This window comes from Ceratotherium simum, chromosome 32 (genome assembly GCF_057802395.1).
Source record: "Ceratotherium simum simum isolate JZ-2026a chromosome 32, ASM5780239v1, whole genome shotgun sequence".
Lineage (NCBI taxonomy): Eukaryota > Metazoa > Chordata > Mammalia > Perissodactyla > Rhinocerotidae > Ceratotherium > Ceratotherium simum.
Window position 1 is genome coordinate 33,713,879 of NC_141931.1, and position 26,459 is coordinate 33,740,337.

The 26,459-nt window shown below is 39.6% G+C and overlaps 1 protein-coding gene across 5 annotated transcripts in view; it reads left to right on the plus strand.

The window, feature by feature from the left end:
* DIP2C (DIP2 acetate--CoA ligase C (putative)) overlaps positions 1-26,459 on the plus strand; it is a 434,532-nt gene that overhangs the window by 284,108 nt on the left and 123,965 nt on the right. For all 5 annotated transcript variants that reach the window (XM_087420883.1, XM_087420885.1, XM_087420886.1 and 2 more), the window contains 5 exons: positions 1,424-1,633; positions 10,222-10,356; positions 12,893-13,012; positions 14,193-14,390; positions 24,131-24,222. In XM_087420883.1, the coding sequence (XP_087277009.1) occupies positions 1,424-1,633; positions 10,222-10,356; positions 12,893-13,012; positions 14,193-14,390; positions 24,131-24,222 (755 nt within the window). The remainder of the gene's footprint in view (positions 1-1,423; positions 1,634-10,221; positions 10,357-12,892; positions 13,013-14,192; positions 14,391-24,130; positions 24,223-26,459) is intronic.

Below are 26,459 nucleotides of genomic sequence, written 5' to 3' on the forward strand. Positions count from 1 at the left end.
CACTTATATGAGGTACCTAGAGTAGTCAGAATGGGCTGGAGGGGAGGGTGCAATGGGGAATTATTGTTTAATGGGTACAGAATTTCAGATTTGCAAGATGAAGAGAGCTATTGAGATGGCTGGTGGTGATGGTTGCACAACATTATGAATGTATGTAATCCCACTGAACTGTACACTTGAAAATGGTTAAGATGGTAAATTTTATGTTGTGTGTATTTTACCACAGTAAAAAAAAAAATTGAAAAAAGCCTCAGGTCTCAGTACAAAAAATATATAAATTATAATTCTAAATTATTTTAAAAAGCAGGGCAGGGGGAGAGAATTTGCCAGGCTCCTAGTATTATTGTTGCTTTTCTAACAAGTAAACTTTAAAAAAATTTCCAAACAGTATAGGTCATGTCACAATGATAATAAAATATCAGAGTAAATATCCTTTACAAATATTGTTGTGTTTAAAAAAAAAAAAATCCTCTGTCTTGATTTAAGACAGATTATTTCTCTTATTCTCATTAAGTGTTCTAGAACTATTCACATCCTTTATTCCCTCCTAGCATCTCACATAACTCACCTAAAGGTAGGCTCCTAAATGTCATTCTTACATTGAAGTTTAAATAACAAGTACACCAATAATTCATTCTTGAAAACTTTGCTGCTAAGAGAAAAGCTATTAAACGAAAAATATTTCCATTAATTGTAATGAAAAAAGTAACGTTTCATCTCAATTCAAGATATACAGTTTTTACAGATAGGAAAATAAATCAAGTAAATAATGAAAAATTTGATAAGAAATGAATGTAAGAGTGAACACATTTAGCTTGACCATAAGGTGTAATGTTTATTGTCCTCACCAAAGGAGGAGGCACAGTCTGGAGCCTGTAGGTTGGGTGAAGAGATAAGAGCCCTTCACTGAGGTGCGTTTTTCCTTCTACATTTTCTTCAGATAGCTCCCTCTTTGGGGAGGTGCATGGGTGTGTATCTTGCACTCACACTGAATTTAAGAATAAATTATAGCTCAGAGAAACATCTTGGGACTAAACAAGAGCTGCAAGCAGTCACACCCTGAAACACGTGCAAGTTCAACATCTCTTAGAAAATGCTGCCCTTGGCCCTCTCACTTGGTCTTTGTGTACAAAGAAAACGTCTGATTTCTTCCCGAAACTGTTGAGTGGAGGAAATTGGTATGTCTTTCTCCGAGATTGTAATGTCAAAAGAAACTTTTGTAGCATGTTTATGTAAGGCGTTTTGGGTGAAAAATTCATTATACTAAGAAAAAATTCGTTATCTGAGAAGTGGTATAACCTTTCAAGAGTGTTGAAGCAAAAGTCATTGAACAGTTAGTACGTGAGGTAGGTCTGTTGGCCGAGTTTGATTGGGACGTGCTTCTTTGCTGTGTTGCATAGCAAATTGCCTTTCTTTCACACAGATACCTCTTCTGGCTCAGATGATGAAGGCTCAGTGCAGGGGGACTCCCAGGGGACCCCCACCTCCAGCCAGGGCAGCATCAACATGGAGCACTGGATCAGCCAGGCCATCCATGGCTCTACCACCTCCACCACCTCCTCCTCTTCCACCCAGAGTGGGGGGAGTGGCGCTGCCCACAGGCTGGCTGACGTCATGGCCCAGACGCACATAGGTGAGTACCTGGTCAGTGTTTGCGCTGTTCTCATTGTTGGTAACTAGGCAACACTGAGTAGCTGTGACCTTCTTGTTTACGAATTCCTCTACCTGTGCCTCGAGGCCATGGAATCCATTGAGGGACAGCGCTGGCCCCACCCCAACTCCTGGGCTACTCTGTGCTTGGGTTTTACTATTTTTCACCGTCCCAGTGTCTCCCACAGCTAGACTCTCAGGAGCTCTCTGCTCCTAACAGAATGCATTCTTGTTCATCAAGGAAACTTGCAGCCATACCTGCTCACGTTTCCTCTCCTCACACTGAAATATGGTCCTAAATGAAATCTTAATAGTGCTGATAAACAAGGCAGGGAAGTTTAAGGTGAGTTTGCCATTACTTTGGAAATCATTTAAGGAAGAAGAGGGCTTTAATCACTACTGCTTTATACTTTTTTCTGGTGTAGGTGTTTAGATTTCTTGGGTAGTTCAAGTTATTTTGTATATAGGTTCTATAGTGAGTGAGATCCTCTGTATTGGAAAAAGCACATGGTTAGGAAGCATTCGCTGAAATGTTTGAAATTGATGTAAGAAAGGAGATTAAATAAGAATTAAAAGAGGAAAAGAGAGTATATTGGATGAGCCGTGTGGCTGTACGAAATGTGGGTGAATAAGGTACTTTTCTGCCTCCACTTGCACCTGTCACTCATTATGCCGGGAAAATGAGTCCTTGTCTGGTGTGGAAGGGACAAGTGTGATATCCAGGTCTGTTCTGATCCATTTTCAGCTGTGGATTAAGATTTTTAAACATTTCAATAATAAAAAATTTCATAAAGTAATTCCATATGCTCTCCATTAAAACAGCAGTGTGGAGAAGGGTTCGCCACACCCAGACGAGGAAAACCCAGTACAAGACACAGGTGCACATTCTCCTCACCACATCAAACCTCAGAGCTGAAGAAGTCCCAAACGTAGAAAACAGATAAATGTAAGGAATGAATTAAATACTCTGCAAACATCTCAGACTCACAGAGTGTTTATTTCTAGATTATTAATTACCTGACAGAGTCAAGGAATTTCAAATCGACTTCTTAGGACTTAGCCCCAACAGCACTCACTCAGAATGAAGTTGAAGTTAAAAGCATCAGCCTTTTCAGTGTCAGAAATGAGACTGTTTGTCCATTGGTGGGATGCAGACAGCTGGTCAGGAGAGCTGGGTCTAGTCACGGTTCTAATGTTAACGGCTGCTGACATCTTCAGAAGTCACCTCTCCCTGCTTTAGTTTTTTAGTAGGAAGAAAATGGAATAATAATTTGTTTCCTTTGTACCTCTCAGAACTGTTGTGAGTAAAAGGAGAAAATAGGAAAATTTTTCAAAAATTTTTAAAGTAACCTCAAATGCAATATGGTATTATTATAATTCATTTTAATGTTTTCAGTAATATGTGTACTGAGAACCTTTATTTGAAATCATGGTTAAGTTAAAAATTAAACAGAAATGTGTGACCGTTAAATATTTTTAGATAGATAATAAAATTTCTTTGTGTGTGTTTTGGAACCTGAGAGAGCGGCTGAGGTTCTGTCATTGTGTTCTATCCAACACCTACATGGATAGGTTAGACGTAGAATTCCCTCCATCTCTGCCGTTCACTCCAACCTTGGAAATGTGTGTATTATTCTGATTCACTTCACTTTTAAGGAAGTATCAGAATCTCACCAAAAGAAACACATATTTTGAACAAATTAATCACTGCTTTTGGCTCTCCCTTTGTGAATTTACATGTGGAATACTGGAGGAAATTATAACATGGAAAATTAAATTTATCCAGACTATAAAAGGTTGCATTACTCATGTACCTCAAGTCTCAATGTAACCTAAATATAGCTTTTGTGTGACATTTCAGTAATTTCTAATTTGGCACAAAGATAAGTTCCTGAAATATCTGGGAATTTTCTGTAAAGATAAAAAAAATTTTTTGAAAGACAGCAGTGGCAAAATAATAAAACGATGAGAAAAGGAGAATTAAAATACTTTATTCCTGTAGTAAAGAAAAGAAGTAAAAAGTCAGAGAATTGGCAGCATTTGGACCTTTTGTTGAGATCATCGAAAGCCTACAGATAAGAAAATTGTGTGTGCTGAAAGGAATTTAGGGTAAAATAACCCCCCGACTCCACCTCTAATCCTGTGGGGAGGCACTTGGGTAGAGTCTACAGGCACTTCTTTTGGAGGAGAGCCAGGCGGTGAGAGACCACAAAGGCCATGAGGAGTCTGTCACAGAGTGGGCTGTTTTTCTACTTTGTCGTCATTGGAGTGAAATCCCAAGCCCTTGTGGGTTTTCATCATGACGACATGAAAAGGGACACCGCACATATGTCTCCATAGTCAAGCTGGTTTAGCCTACAATGCAAAGTCCCCTTCCAGGTTGTTTTTTCTTCCTACGACTCTGCTTGTTGTTGCGTCTTTTGTGATGTGCTGTTACTTTCACACTTAAGACACTGACATTGAGGCTTCCAAAACATTCCCCATCCTGAGCTGGTAAGGACTGAGAATGTGCACATTTGTAATGCAAGATTTGAGACCTGGGGCTGGCCCGGTAGCATAGTGGTTAAGCGCACGCACTCTGCTGCGGCAGCCCGGGGTTCGGATCCCGGGCGCGCACCGATGCACTGCTTGTCAAGCCGTGCTGTGGCAGCATCCCATATAAAGTGGAGGAAGATGGGCACAGATGTTAGCCCAGGGCCAGTCTTCCTCAGCAAAAAGAGAAGGATCGGCGACAGATGTTAGCTCAGGGCTAATCTTCCTCACAAAAAAAAAAAAAAGAAGAAGAAGAAGAAATGAGACCAGCCGTTATGACAGCTCCCCACACCTCAGATGGAATGCTATCATCACTCGTAGGCCCTCCCTCTATTGCAAGAACCAGAAGGTTTCTGGATCATTATCAGAAAGTATTTACATTATTTAGAACGTCTGTGAATGTAACATTCTTAAGACAATTGGAAAAGAAAGGATTAATACCTCTAAAATATTCTATCAGAAGTTGAGGAGCGTATCTTAGAGTAACCAGAAGAATTAATGGAACGTTTTTAACTTCAAGAGGCATATTTGCAAAAAGCCTCTGAGTAAAATAGTATAGGAATTAGTTATCTACATAGAAATGGAGAAGTCGAAGAAAAATATTTATTAATGCATTTCTAGACTAAGATAAGAACAAAGCAGAATAGATAACATTGTCATAATTCAGAATCAAATTTCGTATATTCAGAAAATTAAAGAAACTTCTGCATGACTATTCTGTCATTTTGTAGCTACAGATAGATTGGTAAGGTCTCTGTCACCCTTTGTTAACTGACACATCTCAGACATTGTCACATACAGGCTCCGTCAGCATGTGCTGGGGGTGCATTGTCATTAGCAGATATTCATAGAAGTAATTGCCGTTTCCAGAACATTTTAGAATTCATTGACGTGAATGCTGGTTTCAATGTGTGCTACTTGTATCAGCAAGCAGGTTCTCATCAGATTTCTTGCATCTAATCCTGCTAAGATAGAAGTCAAAAGCACCCCACGTACTCGTTGCATAATTAGCCTGAGTCTAGATATTGCGTTTTTTTTGAGTCTAGATTCCGGCTGACTAAGGAATTTATTCCAAGGCTTGAATAGCCACCACTGACATAAATTACCCTAATTTATTTATGTATAATCATCCAAAGTATCAGAATTCTTTTATAATCTCAAACATTTACAAACAGTCTTAAAATATCAAATACATAGGGAGGATGGTGATATTGGCAAAGCCCACATGCTTGGGGCTGGGGTCTCCCTGCTACACCCCAACTCCCCTGCTTGGGCGTCCTTGCAGCTAGAGCTTCATAGTTCTATAACAGGGTCGGCAAGTTTTTCCTGTAAAGGGCCAGAAAGTAAATATTTTAGGCTTTGTGGACCATAAAGTCTCTGTTGCAACTATTCAACTTTGAATGCATTACTCCTTACCCATCATCAGTTAGTGGACCACGAGCACGTTGCTCTATACACATGAAAACCAGATTTCCTATTTTTCTTCTCTTCATTTAGAAGTTATTTGGGGACTGAAAAATAATTAACACGGCTTAAAAGTGGGATTTATCACCATTGGCCCCTGGGGATTCCCACTTAGTTAGAATTAAAGAATGCTTCTTTTTAGCCAGTGTTAGAACCGGAGGCATTTTGTCTGCAGTTGTCATGTTCTTTAATTTATTCGTTCTTGTGTTCATTCATTTTTTGAACTATTGCTCCAACATTTGCTGAGTACAGACAATGTGGGCTGGGTGCCATGTAGTTTCAGCATCTGAGTAGGACGCAGGAAGCCAGACTGAGCCATATGCCTGCAAGAGCAGGTGAGTAGGAAGGAGTTAGGTCAAGGAAGCAGGGAACTTCCAAGGCAGAGCTCAGCAGGGAGACCAGCCGGTACCCTGAAGTGGTCATTCTGGAAACAGCTGTCCAGATGGGGTGGACTGTTGGCCACAGTAACAGACTGAACCCCAGAGTGGGAGGGGGGAGGTTCATGGAGTGAGATGGGAGCCCTGGTGCTGATGGAGCCAAAAGAGGTTGCAGGTGCGTCACGAGTGATGGCTGAGTTATACTTCCTCCTCCTTTCCCCTTGCACCTGTCTCGAATTGCAGATTTTTAAGGAACCCATGTCGGCTGTGGAGAGTGAAAGCAATGCAGGGGCAGATGAGACAGAACCCCCCCCAGGGGGAGCAGATGTGAAGGTCCCCAGGCTCACAGTGGAGGTGACACTTGACAGGTGCCTGGAAGTATGGCCACCATTTTTCCTTTGGTTTTAAAAGTGCTGGGAGGCCGGCCCTGTGGCTTGGTGGTTAAGTGCACGCGCTGCGATGCTGGTGGCCCGGGTTCGGATCCCGGGTGCGCATCGAGGCACCACTTCTCCGTCCATCCTGAGGCCGAGTCCCACATACAGCAACTAGAAGGATGTGCAGCTATGACATACAACTATCTACTGGGGCTTTGGGGGGAAAAAAAATAAAATCAATAAAATCTTTAAAAAAAAATAATAAAAAAAATAAAAGTGCTGGGAAATTGATCTAAGGGACGGTGAGCCATCTTGCTCAAGAGATACAGACCCACTCTGACAAGAGTTCTTAATCTTCAGAATGCTCCTCATGCTCGAGGACTTCATTGGCCTTGTACCTGGAGCTGACGAGCATTTCAGACCTTTGAACCTGCACCTTCAGCTGGGCTCCACTTCTTACTCATCGACAAGTCTGTCTTGAGCATCTGTTACATACAAGGTGCTTTTAAATACTCCTCAAAAGATAGGTAATCTAGTGAAATACTGAGAGTCCTGATCTTTATCAAAATACAGTAGGGCCCAGTGCATCACTATAGTGGCAGAACGTTCTCTGGCTTCCTAACTGAAGCCAGCTGCTGGGTTTGTGATCCTACAGTGACAGCATATTCAAGGAGTTTGAAAGGGAGTGGGAGGGGAGGTGACATGTAAATAAATTTGGAAAGCACTTTGAAGTCACCCAGCTGTCACTGTTCCTATTTTTTAACCACCAGATGTATCAGAATTATTATTTTCCCAACTTCAAAGTGGAAACACTGCAGTATTCCCACTGCCCAACACAAAGACTGATTGGCAATCAGCAGTGGTGTGGCTACAGCGTAACTTAAACACAAGTAAATCTGAATAGAATCAGAATGCAGTGAACTCACACTTTAGCTGCTTTTGTTTTAGGTGGCTAATTTGAAAACTTGCTCGTCATACATTAGCATCTATTGTATTTTCATTGGAAATAGGAGGCCCCAGTGAGTACTACTTAGCCGTGGAGAATTAGATCATTTTGAAACATGAAATGGTCTATTTGGTCAAAGCACAGTTAGAGGTGGTGAAAAGGATGAACACGGTGTCTGAAAAATTAAAGAGGCTGTTGGAACGGTCCTCTCCATCCCTCTTGTACTTCCCTCCATGACCTGATACAGCATCCTGACCTCGCTCTCCCCCTGTCACAGGCCGTTCTTCTCTGGGCTAAGTTCTAAGAAACTGCTCTTAAGGGTATGTTGTAGTTTGCTGGGCTGCCAATACAAAGTACCACAGGCTGGGGGCTTAAACAGCAGGCATTTGTTGTCCCTCAGTCTTGGGGGCTAGAATCCGAGAGCCAGGTATGAGCAGGGCTGGTTTTTCCTGAGGCCTCTCTCCTCAGCGTGTAGATGGCCATCTTCTCCCCGTGTCCTCACATGACCGTCCCTCTGTGTCTGCCTGTGTCCTAATGTCCTCCTCTTATAAGAAACCAGTCCTATTGGATTAGGCCCACCCCAGTGACCCCAGTTTACCTTTATCACCTCTGTAAAGGCCCTTCTCCAAACACAGTCACATTCTGAGGTCCTGGAGGTTAGGACTCCAACATGTGAGTTTTGAGGGGACAAAGTTCAGCCCACAACAGGGTGAGTACTCTTGGAAAGGGAGATGAGAAGTGGGGCACTCAGCTTTCTGCTGATGGCCTATGTTTAGGGCTCTGGTGCCACTTGTCATGCTTTACAAAGATTCCCAGGTTCAGACCCTGGACAAATAGTGGCTTGTTGGGGCTGCCACTCGTACCTGTGTTCATCTCATGGCACACTGGCATCTAGAACTTCCCTTCAGCAGATGTCTGTGCACCAAACAACAACAGTGCTTCAGTGCTTGTGTGTGTTTACTTCATTCCCTCTGTAACCTTACAAGGTCAGTATTGTCATTATCACCTCCAGTTTACAGAGAAGGAAACTGAAGTATAGAAAGGTGATTAGCTATGAGCAGTGGACCTGGGGACCAAATCAGGGACTGCTGGTGGCCCCAGGCCTCAGCCCCCACACGCATTTCCACACATGTGCCGGGTCAGTGTGCCTGGACGAGTTCTATCCTATTCTCTGGATAGTCTGGGCACATTGGGGTGAGGGATCACTCTGGGTTGCTACGCTTGAAACTGGCCTGAGAATACAGGTAAATCTTCCTCAGCCGCAAGTCTCACTTCATGTAGCGTCCTTAATCTACGTAAGCTCTTCTTTATACACACTATACACACACACACACACACACACACACACACCTCTGTGTACAGTTGAGCCTCACTGTTGGCCAATTCCATGCTTGCGGATCCACCTACTTGTTAAAATAATGTATAACCCCAAATCAGTCCTCATGGCCTTCTCGCAGTCGTTCGAGGATATGGTCACGTTCCCAGCTGAGGTGGAACAGAGCGATGCTGAGCCTTTGTGCTCCAGCTCCGACTGTAAACAGTGTCCTTTACATGATCTGTTCGGCGCCTGTTTCTCCTCATGCTTGTGCTTTTTGTTGGTGATTTCAGTGTTTAAAATAGCCCTCACGTGTAGTGCTGAAGTGGGCAGCGTCTGGAAGAGAAAGGCCTTCTGGAACCTGCTCCCCTTCCAGCAGCACAGAGTAGTGTGCTTGTGTCACACGGAACTATAGGATCTTGACAAGTTTCTATCTAATGAGGATTAATGAGTGAAAATTAATAGTATAAGGCCATTATTAGAACCTAGGATATATAAAATGTCATTGATAGTCTCGTTTGACATGCTCTCCTTAATGCCTTATTTAATAAATACAAAAATTGTGCTTTCCTCATTTAACCATTTAAGTGCTTCCCTTTATCATTAATGAATGCTGCAGGGAAGAACTGCTGCACATCTCACCGTGCGTAACACAGCACCCCACGCACATTAGATTGTAAATAGATAGATGTTTTTTGAATGACTGAGTATTATTCATGCTAAAACAAATAATAAACTAGCTAATATTTCTTGAATGCTCACCCTCTATCAAGAAATGTCCTGGGGCCGGCCCGGTGGCATAGCGGCTAAGTGCGCGCGCTCTGCTGCAGCAGCCCGGGTTCGGATCCCAGGCGCGCACCGATGCACCGCTTGTCAAGCCATGCTATGGTGGCATCCCATATAAAATGGATGAAGATGGGCACGGATGTTAGCCCAGGGCCAATCTTCCTCAGCAAAAAGAGGAGGATTGGCGACAGATGCTAGCTCAGGGCTAATCTTCCTCACACACACAGAAAAGAAATGTCCTAAGACCTTTATATGTGTTAATTTATTTAACCTACCTGCAAGGAGGTAGCCATTATTGTTCCCATTTGATGGATCAGGAGACTGAGGCACAGAGAGGTAAAGACACTTCCCAAGATCTCAAGGAATTTGCAGAGCTGGGATTCAAACCCCAGGCACTCTGCCTCCAAAGCTTAAGCTCTCCACTGCTTCTCCTGTGACAGACAAGAAAATTACTCTTTTATGAACAAACACATAACTTACAATATCTCTTTTTCCGTTGGCTGCTTGAAAACATTATTTCAGTTAAAATGCTACAGTGCTTCATTGATGTGACACCTGTTATGATATTACATCTGAAGTTTTACCTAGCTTTGTTCCACTTTGAGCGGTATAAAGTATCTTAAAGACCACGTTTATGCTGAGATTTCTGTAGTAGACTTGGATTCAGGGTCATGGTCGTTTCTTAGGTTGTGCGTTTTTTTAAACCCCATTGATTACTTAGCCTTCAGAATAACTCTATCATGATAATCAAGAAACTTGTGATTGACTTCCTTACAGAAAATCACTCTGCACCTCCTGATGTAACCACTTACACCTCAGAACACTCAATACAAGTAGAAAGGCCACAAGGTTCAACGACATCGCGGACGGCACCCAAGTATGGCAATGCTGAGCTCATGGAGACTGGCGATGGTATGTCTTCAGCAACTTCTTTCCTCCTTTGTAAATTTTCATTTCTACTAACTTGCCTTTCTTATGCCCATGATGGGGTGTGTTTCTTCTAGATACACAGTCGACTCATTGAATCTAATTTATCACGTTCTTCATGAGTCCCTCATAGAAGGTGGTATAGTCACAAGAATTGCAGATTATCTTCAAGTTGGCCAAGAGTTATTCCTTGTAGGAAAAAAATGTCACATTGTAGGAATTTAGTCATGGGAAGAAAAATTTTATAAGACGGTGATGTTTTTGCTAATGAATAATGAATGTTGGTTAAGCAGTTAAGAAATTAGTGTGCAAGTGTTTAGACCATGAATGATTACTTAGAAGGGCAAGATGAAGTTCAATGTAAAACAAAATAATTGACAGATGTGGGCTAGTGTGTTGCTTTAGACTTTGGAAGAAAGAGGGTCTTTTTTTCTCCATAAGGGAAAAAATATTTGTCATTTGAGGAAATACAGCAGTAGGGTGTTATCTTTTATTCCTCATGTCTTCAGTCCTGGTATGTTCTGATTAGAGTGGCCATTTCTACTTCCCAATCTGAAGTAGCAGACTTGAACCTGAACTTCATGCTTTATTCTGCTGTCCTTTAGTCTCAGTCCTTCCTAGGGTCATGAAAGTTAGAATAGAACCCGATGACGACATAAAATGTTATTTTCGTGGAAGATGGCTGAAATAGCCTTGGTGTGCCATCCATCCCACTGACGAGGGAAGCCTGGACCCAGTCTCTGACAGGCAGCACGCACTTCATTTTGGTCAGAGCCCAAAGTCACTGGGACTCATGAGCTCTCCATTGGTACATTTGAAGTCACTCCGGTTTCCAATATGATTGGTTTTCCTGGGACGCTTTCAGCTTCAATGTTTGCATTAGTTCTCTGTTAAATTCATCATTTATTAAATTGGTCATTACTGTTATCCTCATCATCACCATTTTAATAACTTTATTGTCTTTGAAGTCCGTCATCTTTGTCTGCCGCCCAGGTAAATTCATATGTTGTCCATATGACTCCATATGAGTCACGTGTTGTCCAGTTCAGTGTTTCCCAGTGCGTGATGATCTCTCGTATCAAAACCACCTGAGCTGCACCCCACACTGACACATCAGAAGCTCTGGGCTGGGTCCTCGGATGATTCTTCTGTGTTCTAAACTAAGCTGGAGAACCAGTAGCCTTGTGAAATGATCTCCATCCCAACTAAGTTAAGTGGAACTATTTAATGGGGAAATACTTTGTTTAGATATTGAGAATTCTGGGTTGTATATTTTTACGTGTTTTCAAAACTTTAAAATATTTAATGTCTCAATTCTGAAAGTGCTCATAGATTCTTTTGAGACTACCTATTAAAAGGTTTTTTATTTGATAGAAAAATGTCCTTGAATTCTGTCACTCTCGTTCCAAAAGCTGAGGTCTCTTTTGTGATACCCTGCAATGGAGAAGGCAGGCTCTGCCTCAGCCGTTACGGGAAAGACCCCTCCAGGCCGTGATTCTTCAGACTGTCAGAGCTGTAGAGTTTCCCAGACCCATAGTTACCAGGTGCAGGTTTCTGAGCACCTTTCAACGGAAATGAAATTTGCCTGCAGAGGATACATTTGATCCAGTTAAGGATGTCAGTGTCTTAGCACTCCTTTTGGTCGTTAATTTGGGCTATTTATTTTGAAATTTTAAAACTTCTTGCCTTTTTCAATGATCAGTTCACTTATTCAGTTTTCAAAATGCTGTTGCATTCATTGTTTTAAGTAAGAAATATGTTAGTATTAAATAGGATTTATTTTTCTCATACACATGAATAAATATATTCTAGTGCTCTGTGTTATATAGAAATTTGAATTTAGAGACTTTAATTTGCTGTGCTTCTAGAATGCATTGCCTGAATCAGGTGAGTAGAACTGAAAGACAGGTAGGAGGGACCTAGTGGTTACCTGTGGAAGGACAGGGCCTGCCTCGGAGCTTGTGGAGCCTGAGTCCTGCTTGCTTTCGTATGGAAGTCCAGATGCTGCGGAGCACCTGAATTCGACTTCTCCAGCAGAATGTTCTCCTGGCCCCTGCGAGGCCAAGCGCCCGTGGTCTCGGGGAGACTGGGACTCGGGGAGGGTCTCACTGCTTTGTCAGCTCTCTGACCCCTGTTGAGAGAGGAGGACCTGAGACAGTGGGAATATTTCAGGAATTAGAGGTGGGACCGAGCCCTGTCTGTGGTGCCGAGTCTTCCCAACATCACCAGACCAGGACAGCTCACGACATTTTGAGAGAGAATCGTTTCTGCCACCTCTTTACCCTCCCCTGGTTACCAGCAGGTCCCTGCACTGCGACAGTCCTTCCAGTGGAATGTCTTCACTGTGCACCTCGTCCCAGGTGGCAGTTTGAGAGAGACTCTGTCTCAAAGGCATCGGCCTGCTTCTCCCAGCCCTTGCAATGGGGCGTGAGCGCAGGTGTCACACCGTGGTTCTGTGGCTGCTTGTTCCAGCGGTGATGTCCTGAAATCAGTTCGTCTGCCCTATGCTTCTGTTTTTCAGGAGTGCCTGTAAGTAGCCGGGTATCAGCAAAAATTCAACAGCTCGTCAACACCCTCAAACGACCTAAGCGACCGCCGTTAAGGGAGTTCTTTGTTGATGACTTTGAAGAATTGTTAGAAGGTAAAAGAACCCTTTCACCCTCGTTTATTTCAGTGTCCCTGTGGTCCCATAAACTACAATGATATTTTTTCTACCAAAGCTATTTTACTTTTTAAGAGCAGTAATCGCAGCATTCAGTGGAAGACAGGAGTCTTATGTGGAGACTATAGGTACTGCTCCCGAAGGTCCCTTAAAGGTATGCAGAGCACCACACTGTTGGATAGATTTCCAAACTGATTGTTTATCATCCTCAGCAGAATATGATTTTGGATTTTGTCCCATGAGCCAGGCTCTTTATAGGGATTTTATCAGGTTACAGAAATGAAAGTAAATCATAGAAAACCTTAGCTCACAGCAAGGCATTTCTCTCTGAATAAGCTTGTTAAGAGGAATGCGGAGGGCATGTGGAGCATGTCTCAGTTTCCTCCACTCTACAAATTCAAGAGCCCGTGTCTTAGCTGCTGAATGCTCGTGAGCCTTTTAACACAAACCACTTCAAGTCAAAACCAACAACTGCTGATTGTAGTAGCCCAAACTCTTTATTTTCTTATTCTTAATACCACAAGTAAGACATAGCTGATTTTCTGGCCAGCAGGTAGAAATTGTCAATCATAAACTATGAGAGAGAAAACTTTTCCAGAAGTGAGAAAAATGATCTCAGTTTCTCATCTATCTAAACTAGAGTTGGGCAAATTGTATTTGATTATGAGGCATTTATTTTTGTTTTACTCAAGAAAATATGCTCTCTGCTAGTTATTCGTAGTAAGTTGTATCAAATTTAAATTTACATCTCAATATTTAAGAGCAAAATATAATTTAGCAAGATTGGAGCTCTTTGGAATCCAGAATTACTAGTGTATGTCAGTAACTGATATTTTAAATGTAGCTGTTGCAATCCTAGACTCTGGGTGTGTTAAAATATGTAGTTTTACTTGTCAGTTTATAAATGCACTCAGGTCCCCCTAAGTTACCCATCCCTACACTGCCTTGGAAATTATAAGAATTCAGCGCTTCCATTCCACCCATGAGGCTAGTATGTAGGCCATGGCCCTGATTCTAGAAAAGCATGTGTGCATGTTTTCTGTCTCCTACTAAGTTTATACCTTAAGTATAAGACCCCTGGCTTCTATGAAAAGAAAAAACTGATCGCACTAACATGGATGTATTTTTCTTGAAAACTTTTGTATTCAAATGTACTTAGTTCAACAACCAGATCCTAACCAGCCAAAGCCAGAGGGAGCCCAGATGTTGGCAATGCGAGGGGAGCAGCTGGGTGTGGTTACGAACTGGCCCCCGTCTTTAGAAGCCGCATTACAGCGATGGGGGACCATCTCACCAAAGGCCCCGTGCTTGACCACCATGGACACGAATGGGAAGCCCCTGTACATCCTCACTTATGGTAATCCTATAAGGGTACTCACCTTTCATTTGCTTACGCACACACTGCCTGTTTCAGGGTGGCTGATTTATGCTTGTGCTACCTTATGTTTAGGGTATGGAAATAAATGGAATCTGAAAGGAAATATTTTAGGAAAATTATTTGGTTTGAATATGAAAAATTATTTGTTAAATGTTTTTTGAGTAAAATCCAGAAATGGATACAAAAATTAGTGATCATGACTCTAATGAGATGCTGGATTTTACCTCTTGGAATGTATCTGTGATATTCTTGTTGCTTTCAGGAAGGATTGGTAGTTAAAGAATGTATATCAAACTCTTTGACATATGTCACTCAGAAGAAACAAAGTCTTTTTCCAGAGTGGTTTTTCAGAAAGCAAGAGAAACAAGCTTTTCTCTAATTCTTCATTCAATGCAATTAATGCAGTCTGTAAACTTTTGGTAACAGTTAACCTGTGCCTGAAAGATTCCTTCCTCTTTCTTCCATGAATAAGGGGCCGTGGCGAAAGCAGATTGTCTGCTGTAGCTTTGTGAAGAAACCAGCTTAATAACTAAAAGACCGAAATGGTTCATATTATATCTGCGTGTGTGAGGTTAGATTACCTTTTTTTTAACTTTCAGTTTTGCATTTTATGACAATAACTCTCTTCTAATTGCAGGTAAGAAAGAAATTGATTTCTACATTAGCAATCGAGGTCAAAAGCCAGATGTTATGTTTAATAATGTAGAGTCCAGCTTTATGGGGATGTGGGCCCCAGGAGGCACCAGCCATAGACTCAGTCATTATCCTGTGTATCTCGTGGAGAGAAATGGGATTTGGGATTAGGAGCATATGCTTTATAGCCTCGTTGTTTTTATGGCTTCATTGGGTAATTCTAAGTGAATGAAGAGTATTTCACCCATGATGAGGCATGAGCTTGATTTTTTTTTTTAATTATACTCTTGGGAATAGGTTTTATTCAGTCAAAAAGACAGAAGACTTTCTAGGGCTTACATACCCACATACAGGGAATTCTGGGACCCACCTGCATGCACGCCTGAGCGTGCATGACAGCACTCACCTGTCAGCCAACAAGCATTCCTCGCAATGTTGGAAGCACTGACTGTGCACTGGCTCCTTGCTGAGGCTTGGGTAATCAAAGAAGAGTGAGACACGGCTCTCAGGGGCTGATGATCTAGATTGGAAGTGCAGCCCCCCTTCTACTGATGAAACATAGGACAGAGTATGACTTTCCCTTCATGCAAGGTTATTGAGGTGTAAGATGCAGACCAAATGTTATCTATGAAAATGTGGAACGCATCTGTCTACCCAAGGCATCTGAACTATCTGTATTTTGTTGTATTTTAATCATCTATAGTAGACAGATACTATGGGTCAATCTTGGTTTTTACTTGTTAAAGGAATAGAAGAAAGCAATGCATTTCCAAATTTAAGATTACAATTTATCAGGATGTAAAATCAAAATGTTGGCTGATACAATGAAAACTGTAGAAAAGTGCTTTCTGTGTAGAAACACTAAAATAGGTGAACATTTAATGATTGGATATTGCTGAGAAGATGTAGAGAAAAGTTCATTGAATAAGAATTGTTATAATACCAAACAACTTGGTATAATGGAAGGAATTGTAATGTACCTTCAACTCGAAAATTCAGCTTCTTGCGAAGTGCTAGGGTAGCAGAATTCCCAGCAGAGAAACTTAGGATCTTTAATAGAAAATATAGATGGCGAATGAAAGTTGTGAACAAACTTTTAAAAAAATGTTATTTTCCATTTACCAATACAAATAAAAAAGCATACTAAAGAGAACCCATGGTATTTCATAATCTTAAATTAATAAAAATAAATCATGCTATGCAGCTAATTTCCTTCTATCATGCCTTACTTGCAGAAACCTCAGTCTCTTCTCTCCTTCCTCCTAGTCTTGGTGAGATATCTGCAAATTCATTTTGCTTTGTTGCAGTGTGCTTTTTCTACCAAGCAAATGCTCATCTTTTTCGTCTCTTCTTTTTTCTTCTCTCTTTTTTTTTTTCAAATGAGCTCTGACAGCCCTTCCTTACCCATCTGCCTCCCTCTCTCCTCAGAGTTACACTCTGTACAAGTTGCTTATTCCTCACCCAAATCCAAGTAAAATTAAAATTAGTATGAAATAAGATAGTGCTTACATCATTATACATCTTTTTTTTTTTCCTTCTACATGCACACGGCTGTCTCAGAGTCTAAATATCTGTTTTCCCAGTTAAAATATGTTTAACTTGCCTTAAATCTGGGGTAATTTCATGTCAAATATATATACAATATTATTAACTATTATTAACTATAGTCACCATGCTGTCCGTTACATCCCTATGACTTACTTATTTTATAACTGGAAGTTTGTACCTTCTGATCCCTTCATCCATTTCACCTATCCACCACCCTCCGCCTCTGGCAACCACCAATCTCTTCTGTATTTATGAGCTTGGTTTTTGGGTTTGTTTTAGTTTCTACATATAAGTAAGATCATATAGAATTTGTCTTTTGGGGCCGGGCCGGTGGCACACGCGGTTAAGTGCGCGCGCTCTGCTGCGGCGGCCCAGGGCTCGCCAGTTTGGATCCTGGGCATGCACCAACACACCACTTGTCAAGCCATGCTGTGGCGGCGTCCCATATAAAGTAGAGGAAGATGGGCACGGGTGTTAGCCCAGGGCCTGTCTTCCTCAGCAAAAAAAGAGGAGAATTGGCAGATGTTAGCACAGGGCTGATCTCCTCACAAAAAAAAAACCAGGGATTTGTCTTTCTCTCTCTGACTTATTTCACTTAATATAATGCCCTCAAGGTCCATCCATGTTGTCACAAATGGCAAGATTTCATTCTTTTTTTTTTTCTTTTCCTTTTTTCTCCCCAAAGCCCCCCCGAGTAGATAGTTGTATGTCATAGTTGCACATCCTTCTTAGTTGCTGTATGTGGGATGCTGCCTCAGCATGGCCGGACAAGCGGTGCATTGGCGCGCGCCCGGGATCTGAACCCGGGCCACCAGCAGCGGAGCTCGCGTACTCAACCACTAAGCCATGGGACCGGCCACCCCCCCTTTTTTTTTCATTCTTTGTTATGGCTGAATACTATTCCATTGTGTATATATACACCACATTTTCTTTATCAATTCATCTGTCAGTGGACATTTAGGTTGCTTCCATGTCTTGGCAATTGTAAATAATGCTGCAATGTACATGGGGTAGATATATCTTTTCAAGTTAGTGTTTTCCTTTTCTTCAGGTAAATACCGAGAAGTAGAATTGCTGGCTCATATGGTAGTTCTATCTTTAAATTTTTGAAGAACCTCCATACTGTTTTCCATAGTGGCTGCACCAATTTACATTCCCACCAACAGTGCACAAGGGTTCCCTTTTCTCCACATCCTCACTAGCACTTGTTATTTCTTGTCTTTTTGGTAATAGCTGTTCTAACAGGTGTGAGGTGATCTCATTGTGGTTTTGGATTTGCATTTCCCTGATGATTAGTGATGTTGAGCATCTTTTCATGTACCTATTGGCCATCTGTATATCTTTGGGAAAATGGCTATTCAGATCCTGTGCCCATTTTTCAATTGGATTGTTTGGTTTTTTGCTGTTGAGTTGCATGACTTCTTTACATATTTTGGATATTAACCTCTTATCAGATTAATGATTTGCAAATATTTTCTCCCATTCCATAGATTGCCTTTTTATTTTGTTGATGGTTTCCTTTGCTGTGCAGAAGATTTTTAGTTTGATGTTGTCTCACTTGTTTATTTTTGCTTTTGTTGCTTTTGCTTTTGATGTCAGATTCAAAAGCTCATTGCCAAGACCTGTGTCAAGGAGCTTACTGCTTATGTTTTCTTCCAGGAGTTTTATGGTTTCAGGTCTTACATTCAAGTCTTTGTTTTTGTTTTTGTTTTTGTTTTTTGCTGAGGAAGATTTGCCCTGAGCTAACATCTGCTGCCAAGCTATCTACCTCTTTTTGGGCTTGAGAAAGATTAGCCCCGAGCTAATAGCTGTGCCGATCTTCCTCTATTTTGTATATGGGTTGCCACCACAGCGTGGCTGATGAGTGGTGTAAGTCTCCACCCAGGATCTGAACCTGTGAGCCCAGGCCGCCAAAGTGGGGTTCGCTGAACATAACCACTACACCACAGGGCCAACCCCTTACATTCAAGTCTTTAATCCATTTTGAGTTGATTTTTGTGTATGGTGTAAGATAGTGTCCAGTGTCATTCTTCTGCATGTGGCTGTCTAGTTTTCCCAGCACAGTTTATTGAAGAGACTATCCTTTCCCCATTGTATATTCTTGGTTCCTTTGTCGTAAGTTAATTGATGATATATGTGTGGGTTTATTTCTGGGCTCTCTATTCTGTTCCATTGATCTATGTGTCTCTTTTTATGCCAATACCATACTATTCTGATTACTATAGCTTTGTAATATAGTTTGATATGAGGAAGTGTGATGCCTCTAGCTTTGTTCTTTCTCAAGATTGCTTTGGCTATTCAGGGTCTTTGTGGTTCCATGTAAATTTGAGGATTGTTTGTTCTATTTCTGTGAAAAATGCCATTGGAATTTCTTTAGGGATTGCATTGAATCTGTAGATGGATTTGGGTGATATGGACATTTTAACAATATTAATTCTTTCAATCCACGATCATACTATATCTTTCCATTTATTTGTGTCATCTTCAATTTCTTTCATCAGTATCTTATAGTTTTCCGTGTACAGGTCTTTCACCTCCTTGGTTAAATTTATTCCTAGGTATTTTATTCTTTGTGATGCAATTGTAAATGGAATTGTTTTCTTTTTTTTTTCTAATTTTATTTATTTATTTATTTTTTCCCCCAAAGCCCCAGTAGATAGTTGTATGTCATAGTTGCACATCCTTCTAGTTGCTGTATGTGGGACGCGGCCTCAGCATGGCCGGAGAAGCAGTACGTCAGTGTGTGCCCGGGATCCGAACCCGGGCCGCCAGCAGCAGAGCGCGAGCACTTAACCACTAAGCCACCAGGCCGGCCCTGGAATTGTTTTCTTAATTTCTCTTTCTGATAGTTCAATATTAGTGTATAGAAATGCAAATTTCTATATATTAATTTTGTATCCTACAACTTTACTGAATTCATTTATTAGTTATAACTCTTTTTGGTGGAGTCTTTAGGGTTTTCTATATATAGTATCATGTCATCTGCAAATAGTGGAAGTTTTACTTTTTTCTTTCCAGTTTGGATGCGTTTAATTTTTTTCTTGCCTAATTGCTGTGGCTAGGACTTCCAATACTATGTTGAATAACAATGACAAGAGTGGGCATCGTTGTCTTGTTTCTGATCTTAAGGGGAAATCTTTCAGCTTTTCCCCATTGAGTATGATGATAGCTATGAGTTTGTCTTATATGACCTTTATTACATTGAGGTACAGTCCCCCTGTACCCACTTTGTTGAGACTTTTATCATAAATGGATGCTAAATTTTGTCAAATGCTTTTTCTGCATCTATTGAGATGATCATATTTATTTTATCCATCATTTTCTTAGTGTGTATTCACATTGATTGACTTGCGGATGTCGAACCATCCTTGCATCTCTACGATAAATCCTACTTGATTGTGATGTATGATCCTTTTAATGTATTGTTGAATTCAGTTTGCTAATATTTTGTTGAAGACTTTTGCATTGATGTTCATCAGGGATTTGGCCTGTAATTTTCTTATCTTTTGGCATCCTTGTCTGGTTTTGGTATCAGGGTAATGCTGGCCTCATAAAATAAGCTTGGAAGTGTTCCCTCCTCTTCTGTTTTTTGGAAGTTTGAGAAGGATTGGCATTAATTCTTTGAATGTTTTGTAGAATTCACCAGTGAAGCCATCTGGTCCTGGACTTTTGTGTGCTGGGAGGTTTTTAATTACTGATTCAATCTCCTTACTAGTAATTAGCCTATTTAGATTTTCTTTTTCTTTATGGTTCAATTTTGGAAGGTTGTACGTTTCTAGGAATTTATCCATTTCTTGTAGTTTGTCCGATTTGTTGGCATATAATTGTTCACAGTAGTCTCTTATGATCCTTTGTATTTCTGTGATCAGTTGTAATGTCTGCTCTTTCATTTCTGATTGTATCTGAGTTCTCTCTTTTTTACTTGGTGAGTTAGCTCAAGGTTTTTCAATTTTGTTTATCTCTTCAAAGAACCAGTTCTTGGTTTCATTGATCTTTTCTATTGTCTTTTTAGTCTCTATTTCATTTATTTCTGCTCTGATTTTTATTTGTTTCCTTCTACTAACTTTGGGCCTCATTTGTTCCTTTTCTACTTCCTTGAGATGTAAAGTTAGGTTGTTTATTTGAGATTTTTCTTGTTTCTTGAGATATGCATTAATTGCTGTGAACCTCCCTCTTAGAACTGCTTTTGCTGCATCCCATAAGTTTTGGTATGTTGTATTTCCATTTTCATTTGTTTCAAGGTATTTTTTTATTTCTCTTTTGATTTTTCATTGGTCCATTGGTTGTTCAGTAGCATGTTGTTTAGTCTGTATATATTTGTGATTTTTCCAGTTTACTTATTGTAATTGATTTCTAGTTTCATACCATTGTGGTCAGAAAAGATGCTTGGTATGAGTTCAATCTTCTTAAATTTGTAAAGACTTGTTTTGTGGCCTAATATATGATCTATCCTGGAGAATGTTTCATGTGCACTTGAGAAGAATGTGTATTTTGTTTCTTTTGGGTGGAATGTTCTGTACGTATCTTAAGTCCATCTAGTATAACATGTCATTTAAGGCTGATGTTTCCTTATTGATTTTCTGTCTGGGTGATCTATTCATTGATGTAAGTGGGCTGTTAAAGTCCCCTACTTACATTGTATCACTGTCTATTTCTCCCTTTAGGTCTGTTAATATTTGCTTTATATATTTAGATGCTCCTTTGTTGGGTGCGTAAATATTTACAGATGTTATATCCTCTTGTTGAATTGATCCCTTTATCATTGTGTAATGCCCTTCTTTGTCTCATATTGCAGTCTTTGTTTTAAAGTTGATTTTGTCTGATATAAGTATAGCTACCCCAGCTTTCTTTTGGTTTCTGTTTGCTTGAAATATCTTTTTCCATTCATTCACTTTCAGTCCTTGTATGTGTCCATACGTCTGAAGTGAATCTTTTGTAGGCAGGATATAGGTGAATCTTTTTTTGTTTAATCCATTCAGCCACTCCATGTCTTTTGACTGAAGAATTTAGTCCGTTTACCTTTAAAGTAATTGTTGATAGGTATGTACTTATTGCCATTTTGTTAATTGTTTTCTGGCTGTTTTGTAGTTTCTCTGTTCCTTCTTCTTTCTCTTGCTCTCTTCCTTTGTGGTTTGATTACTTTCCTTAGTGGTATGCTTCGATTCCTTTCTCATTATCTTTTGTTTATCTGCTATAGGATTTTGCTTGGTGGTTACCATGAGACTTACAATAAGCACTTTTGTTTATAATAGTCTATTTTAAGTTGATAACAAGTTAAGTTTATATGCATTCTAAAGCTCTACGTTTTTACTTTCCCCCCAATGTTTTATGTTTTTGATGTTACATTTTATATCTTTTTATCTTGTGTATCCCTTAACTAATTCTTTTAGTTAGAATTATTTTTACTGCTTTTGTCTTTTAACCTTCATACTAGCTTTACAAGTGATTAACCCACTACCTTTACTATATATTTACCATTACCTGTGAGATTTATACTTTTATATGTTTTCTTGTTACTAATTAGTGCTCTTGCTTTTCAGCTTAAAGAAGTCCCTTTAGTATTTCTGTAAGGCCAGTTTAGTGGTGATGAACTCCTTTAACTTTTGCTTGTCTGGAAAACTTTTTCTTTCCTTCAATTCTGAATGATATCTTTGCTGGGTAGAGTATTCTTGGTGGAGGTTTTTTCCTTGCTCATTTATAAACCAGTCAAGAACTGTTGTATCTTCTGTAATTTAAATCAGCAACTTACTCTTTGTTTCTTTTTCTCTTTGAAAAATATCGATTATAATTCTAGAATTTTGGCAAAAATGTGTTGTCGTTTTCAAACACTCCTTTGTAAGCTGACTTTTGTATGACTGTATGATGATATCAACTTTAATAATCCAAGCTGAAAATGAAGTTGAAACTTGAAGAAAACATAATGGTGTTAATTGTTTGATTATAATTAATTTGTTCATCTACAACACATTGATTTTTTTCAATTACAACAAATTGATTGTAATTGTTTATTCAACTATAATAATTCTCTAACATTCACATTAAAGAGGTCTGAAAGGCACAAAATATTTGTATTTTTTTAGGAAAAAAAATTACTCCCTGAGTTATTTCTAATGGCTAGTGACTTATTGGGGGGAAAATGTAATCACCAAATAAAATACCAAATAATTGTAAAAGAGCCAGTCTTGAGGACTGCAGCATTGAGGAGGAGTTAGAGAAGATGGAAGAGGGGGCATGAATAAAACTTCATACCTAATCATTGCTCTAAGTGCTCAAGAAGTATGCTAAAATGCATACCATAGTTTTTGCTTTTTATGGCTTGCCTATGACAATAAAACAAAGAAGCATTTGTTGAGCACATGCTGTGAACAAGGAATGTTCTAGGAATTAGAGGAATCACAGATAATGAAAACATTCTCCTTGTCCCCTAATCATTCAGGGGAGACAAATTGATAACACCTGTGGTGAATAAACAGTAATGACTCTAATTTGGGTTGCTGCAAAATCCAATATGAACTAAAACAAATTCAGATTTTTTTCATTCAAAATATATATTGTAAACAAAAAACTTTAATTTAGCTTTTACATTTAAAATACAAAAATGATTGAAACAGTGATTGCATTTATAGGAAACAGTTAAAATTGCTCTTAACTTTATTGTACTATTATTGTATTAATACAACTTCTAACATCTTGGCTACTTCTGAGAGCTCATAGAAGCTGAAGTTGTAAGAGGCCTTTATGTGTCCAAGAACTCATGTTAGATTTAAAAGTTATTTTTATTCCATCTCAGACTATTTGCTGTAGCCTGGACAATGCTGAGGAAATGTCTGGCCCTGGGATGAAGGCAGAGATTTGAAATCTGCAAGCTCTTCAAAGCTGGTCATTTTTTTATGAAATGTTTTGTGGTTTTTTTTAATCACAATTTTTAAATCCTGCTTTGTGGTCATTTTTTGTAGCCTTTGTAACTTTAAAATAATTCAGAGTTTTACCATAATCTTTATCTAAATTCAAATATTCCTCTCTGAAACCCTAAAACCCTGGGGTTAGGATAATTTGAAGTTGAGAAGCTTAGGACTTGGGAGGGAGAGGGACCAGTCCCTATAAAGACTGTCTTAAGTACCCTTTACGTTCATTACAGCCACACAAGACAGGACCTGTTAACAGAGGAAATATGTGTCATTTTGCGCAACACAAATTAGCAGTGATTCACTATCGTTGTGGTCCCTGCCCTGCTTGACTCCCTGGAAATCATCCCCACAACTTCTGTGATGATAATTAAAATCGTCTATGGCTTTGCTATAGGTTCTTTGCACACTAAGAGTATTTGTATTAGCACCTTATTCCACTGTTCAGGCTTCTCAGATTTTATGAGTCAGAGTTGCTGGTTTTTATTTCCCGTCTTGATTCCAGGGACTCAGAATAACTTGAAGGCTGAAAATGATAAAGTAATACTGTCTGTGTAGTTTAATGTGCACGTATACACATAACTGAAAATGCATGTGTCCAATTACTTGTGTCTTTATAATTTGTATTGATAGGCAAACTGTGGACAAGAAGTATGAAGGTTGCTTACAACATTCTGCATAAATTAGGTACAAAGCAAGAGCCTATGGTGCGACCTGGGGACAGGGTAAGTGCAGTTTAAATTATTGCATATGCAAAACACATCGTCTTATGTGGAAAGTACCTACTGTTTTAAAGTTTCCGAGTACAGTGTCTCCTAGTGCTAATATTACTAAATAAGGCTTTCTTAACATCTACTCTGAACCAGGAGCAATTACACAATGTCATTTAATCCCACAACAATTCAGTGAGCTAAACTATGGTATTTGTCACGTCTTATCTACAAGGCCACTCAGACTTGAGAGGTTAAGTATCATATCAGATGAAGGCACGAAACTAGTAAGTAGTATAGCCAGTACTCATATCCATTTCTGTCAGACCCCAATGCCTGTGTTCCTAACTGCTGTCATATATTGTCTCCTGGTTTGAAACATATTTGTGTCATCTTCCTGAGTGAGCAGGACAATTATATTTAAAACTTTTTTACATTGGTCAGTGAGACCAACCATCTTGGCAGCAAACTGCTGGTACCATTCCTTTTCCAGTGTTAAATTTCTTGATATAGGCTACTTCTTTCATTAAAAAGCAAATTTTTATTCTTACTGCAATTTGATAAGTTGCAGAGGGCAGGTATTAGTATTTCCATTTTAATGTTACACCCAGAGCAATTAACAGTCTCGTCCAGGCCTTACATCCTGATTTAGATGCTGGGCTGGGTATAGAACCCAGTTTTCTTGCCTTCAAATTAGTACCTTTTTTTCCATGTGCTGGTGTGTGCCTCAGATGCCCCAAGACTGGTTTATCCTCCTGCACCCAAAGGACCTCCCCATTGAATTTTATAAAAATATCATTGTAGAGCACCATAAACCAACAAGAACACAAGCTGATTCCACTGAGAGAGATTATAGAGACGGGGGCCCATTACAGGGCATTTTTAAAAAGATTTCTACAGCCCCAGGATTCTGTGGTGGATTAGGATCCTTTCCCATTTTTCATTGAACAAGTTTGACCTCCAGCTTTTAAAAGTCAATTGTAGGTCTCACACTTCCTGATTATAAAACTTACTACAAAGCTGCAGTAATCGGAACAGTGTGGCCTGACATAAAGACAGACATAGACCAGTGGAATAGAAGAAGAGCCCAGAAATAAATCCTCACATATATGGTCAAATGATTTTCAGTAAGGATGCTAAGACAGTAAATGGGGAAAGGATAGTTTATTCAACAAATGGTGCTGGGAAAACTGGGTATCTACAAGTAAAAGAATGAAGTTGGACCTTCGTCTAATGCCATATACAAAAATTAACTCAAAGTGGATCAAAGACCTAAACGTAAGAGCTAAAACTATAAAACTCTTACAATAAAACATAGGGGAAAAGCTTCATGCCATTGGATTTGGTAGTGATTTCTTGGATATGATGCCAAAAGCACAGGCAACAAAAAAATTGATAAATTGGATTTTATCAAAATTAAAAACTTTTGTGCACCAAAGGATACTTTCAAGAGTGAAAATGCAACATACAGAATGGGATAAAATATTTGCAAATCATACATCTGATAAGAGATTAGTATCCAGAATATATAGAGAACTCCTACAACAGAAACCAACAGCAGAAACAGCAGAAACCAAAAAAAAAAAAGTTTAAAAAATGGGCAAAGGACTTGAGTAGATATTTCTCCAGAGAAGATTTACAAATGGCTGATCAGCACATGGAAAGATGCTCAACATCACTAACCATTAGGGAAATGTACATCAAAACCACAATGAGATATCACTTCACACCCATTAGGATGGCTGTTATGAAAAAACAGAAAATAATGTGTTGGCAAGAATGTGAAGAAATTGGAGCCCTTGTGTACTGCTGGTAGGAACGTACAGTGGTATAGCCACTATGGAAAACAGTATGGTGGTTCCTATAAAAACTAAACATGAAGTTACCATTTGATCCAATAAATTTTACTTCAATTTCAAAATAATTGAAAGCAGGGACTTGAACAGATATTTCTACACCAATGGACATGGCAGCATTATTCACAAAAACCAAAAGGTGGAAGCAACCCCAGTGTCCATGGACAGATGAATGGATAAACATAATGTGGTATAAACACACAATGGAATATTATTCATCCTTAAAAAGGAAGGAAATTCTGATACATTCTAAAACATGGATGGACCTTGAGGACATTATGCTAAGTAAAACAAGGCAGTCACAAAAGGACAAATATTGTATGGTTCCACTTATATGAGGTACTTAAGTGGTTAAATTCATAGAGACAGAAGAATGATGGTTACCAGGGGTTGGGT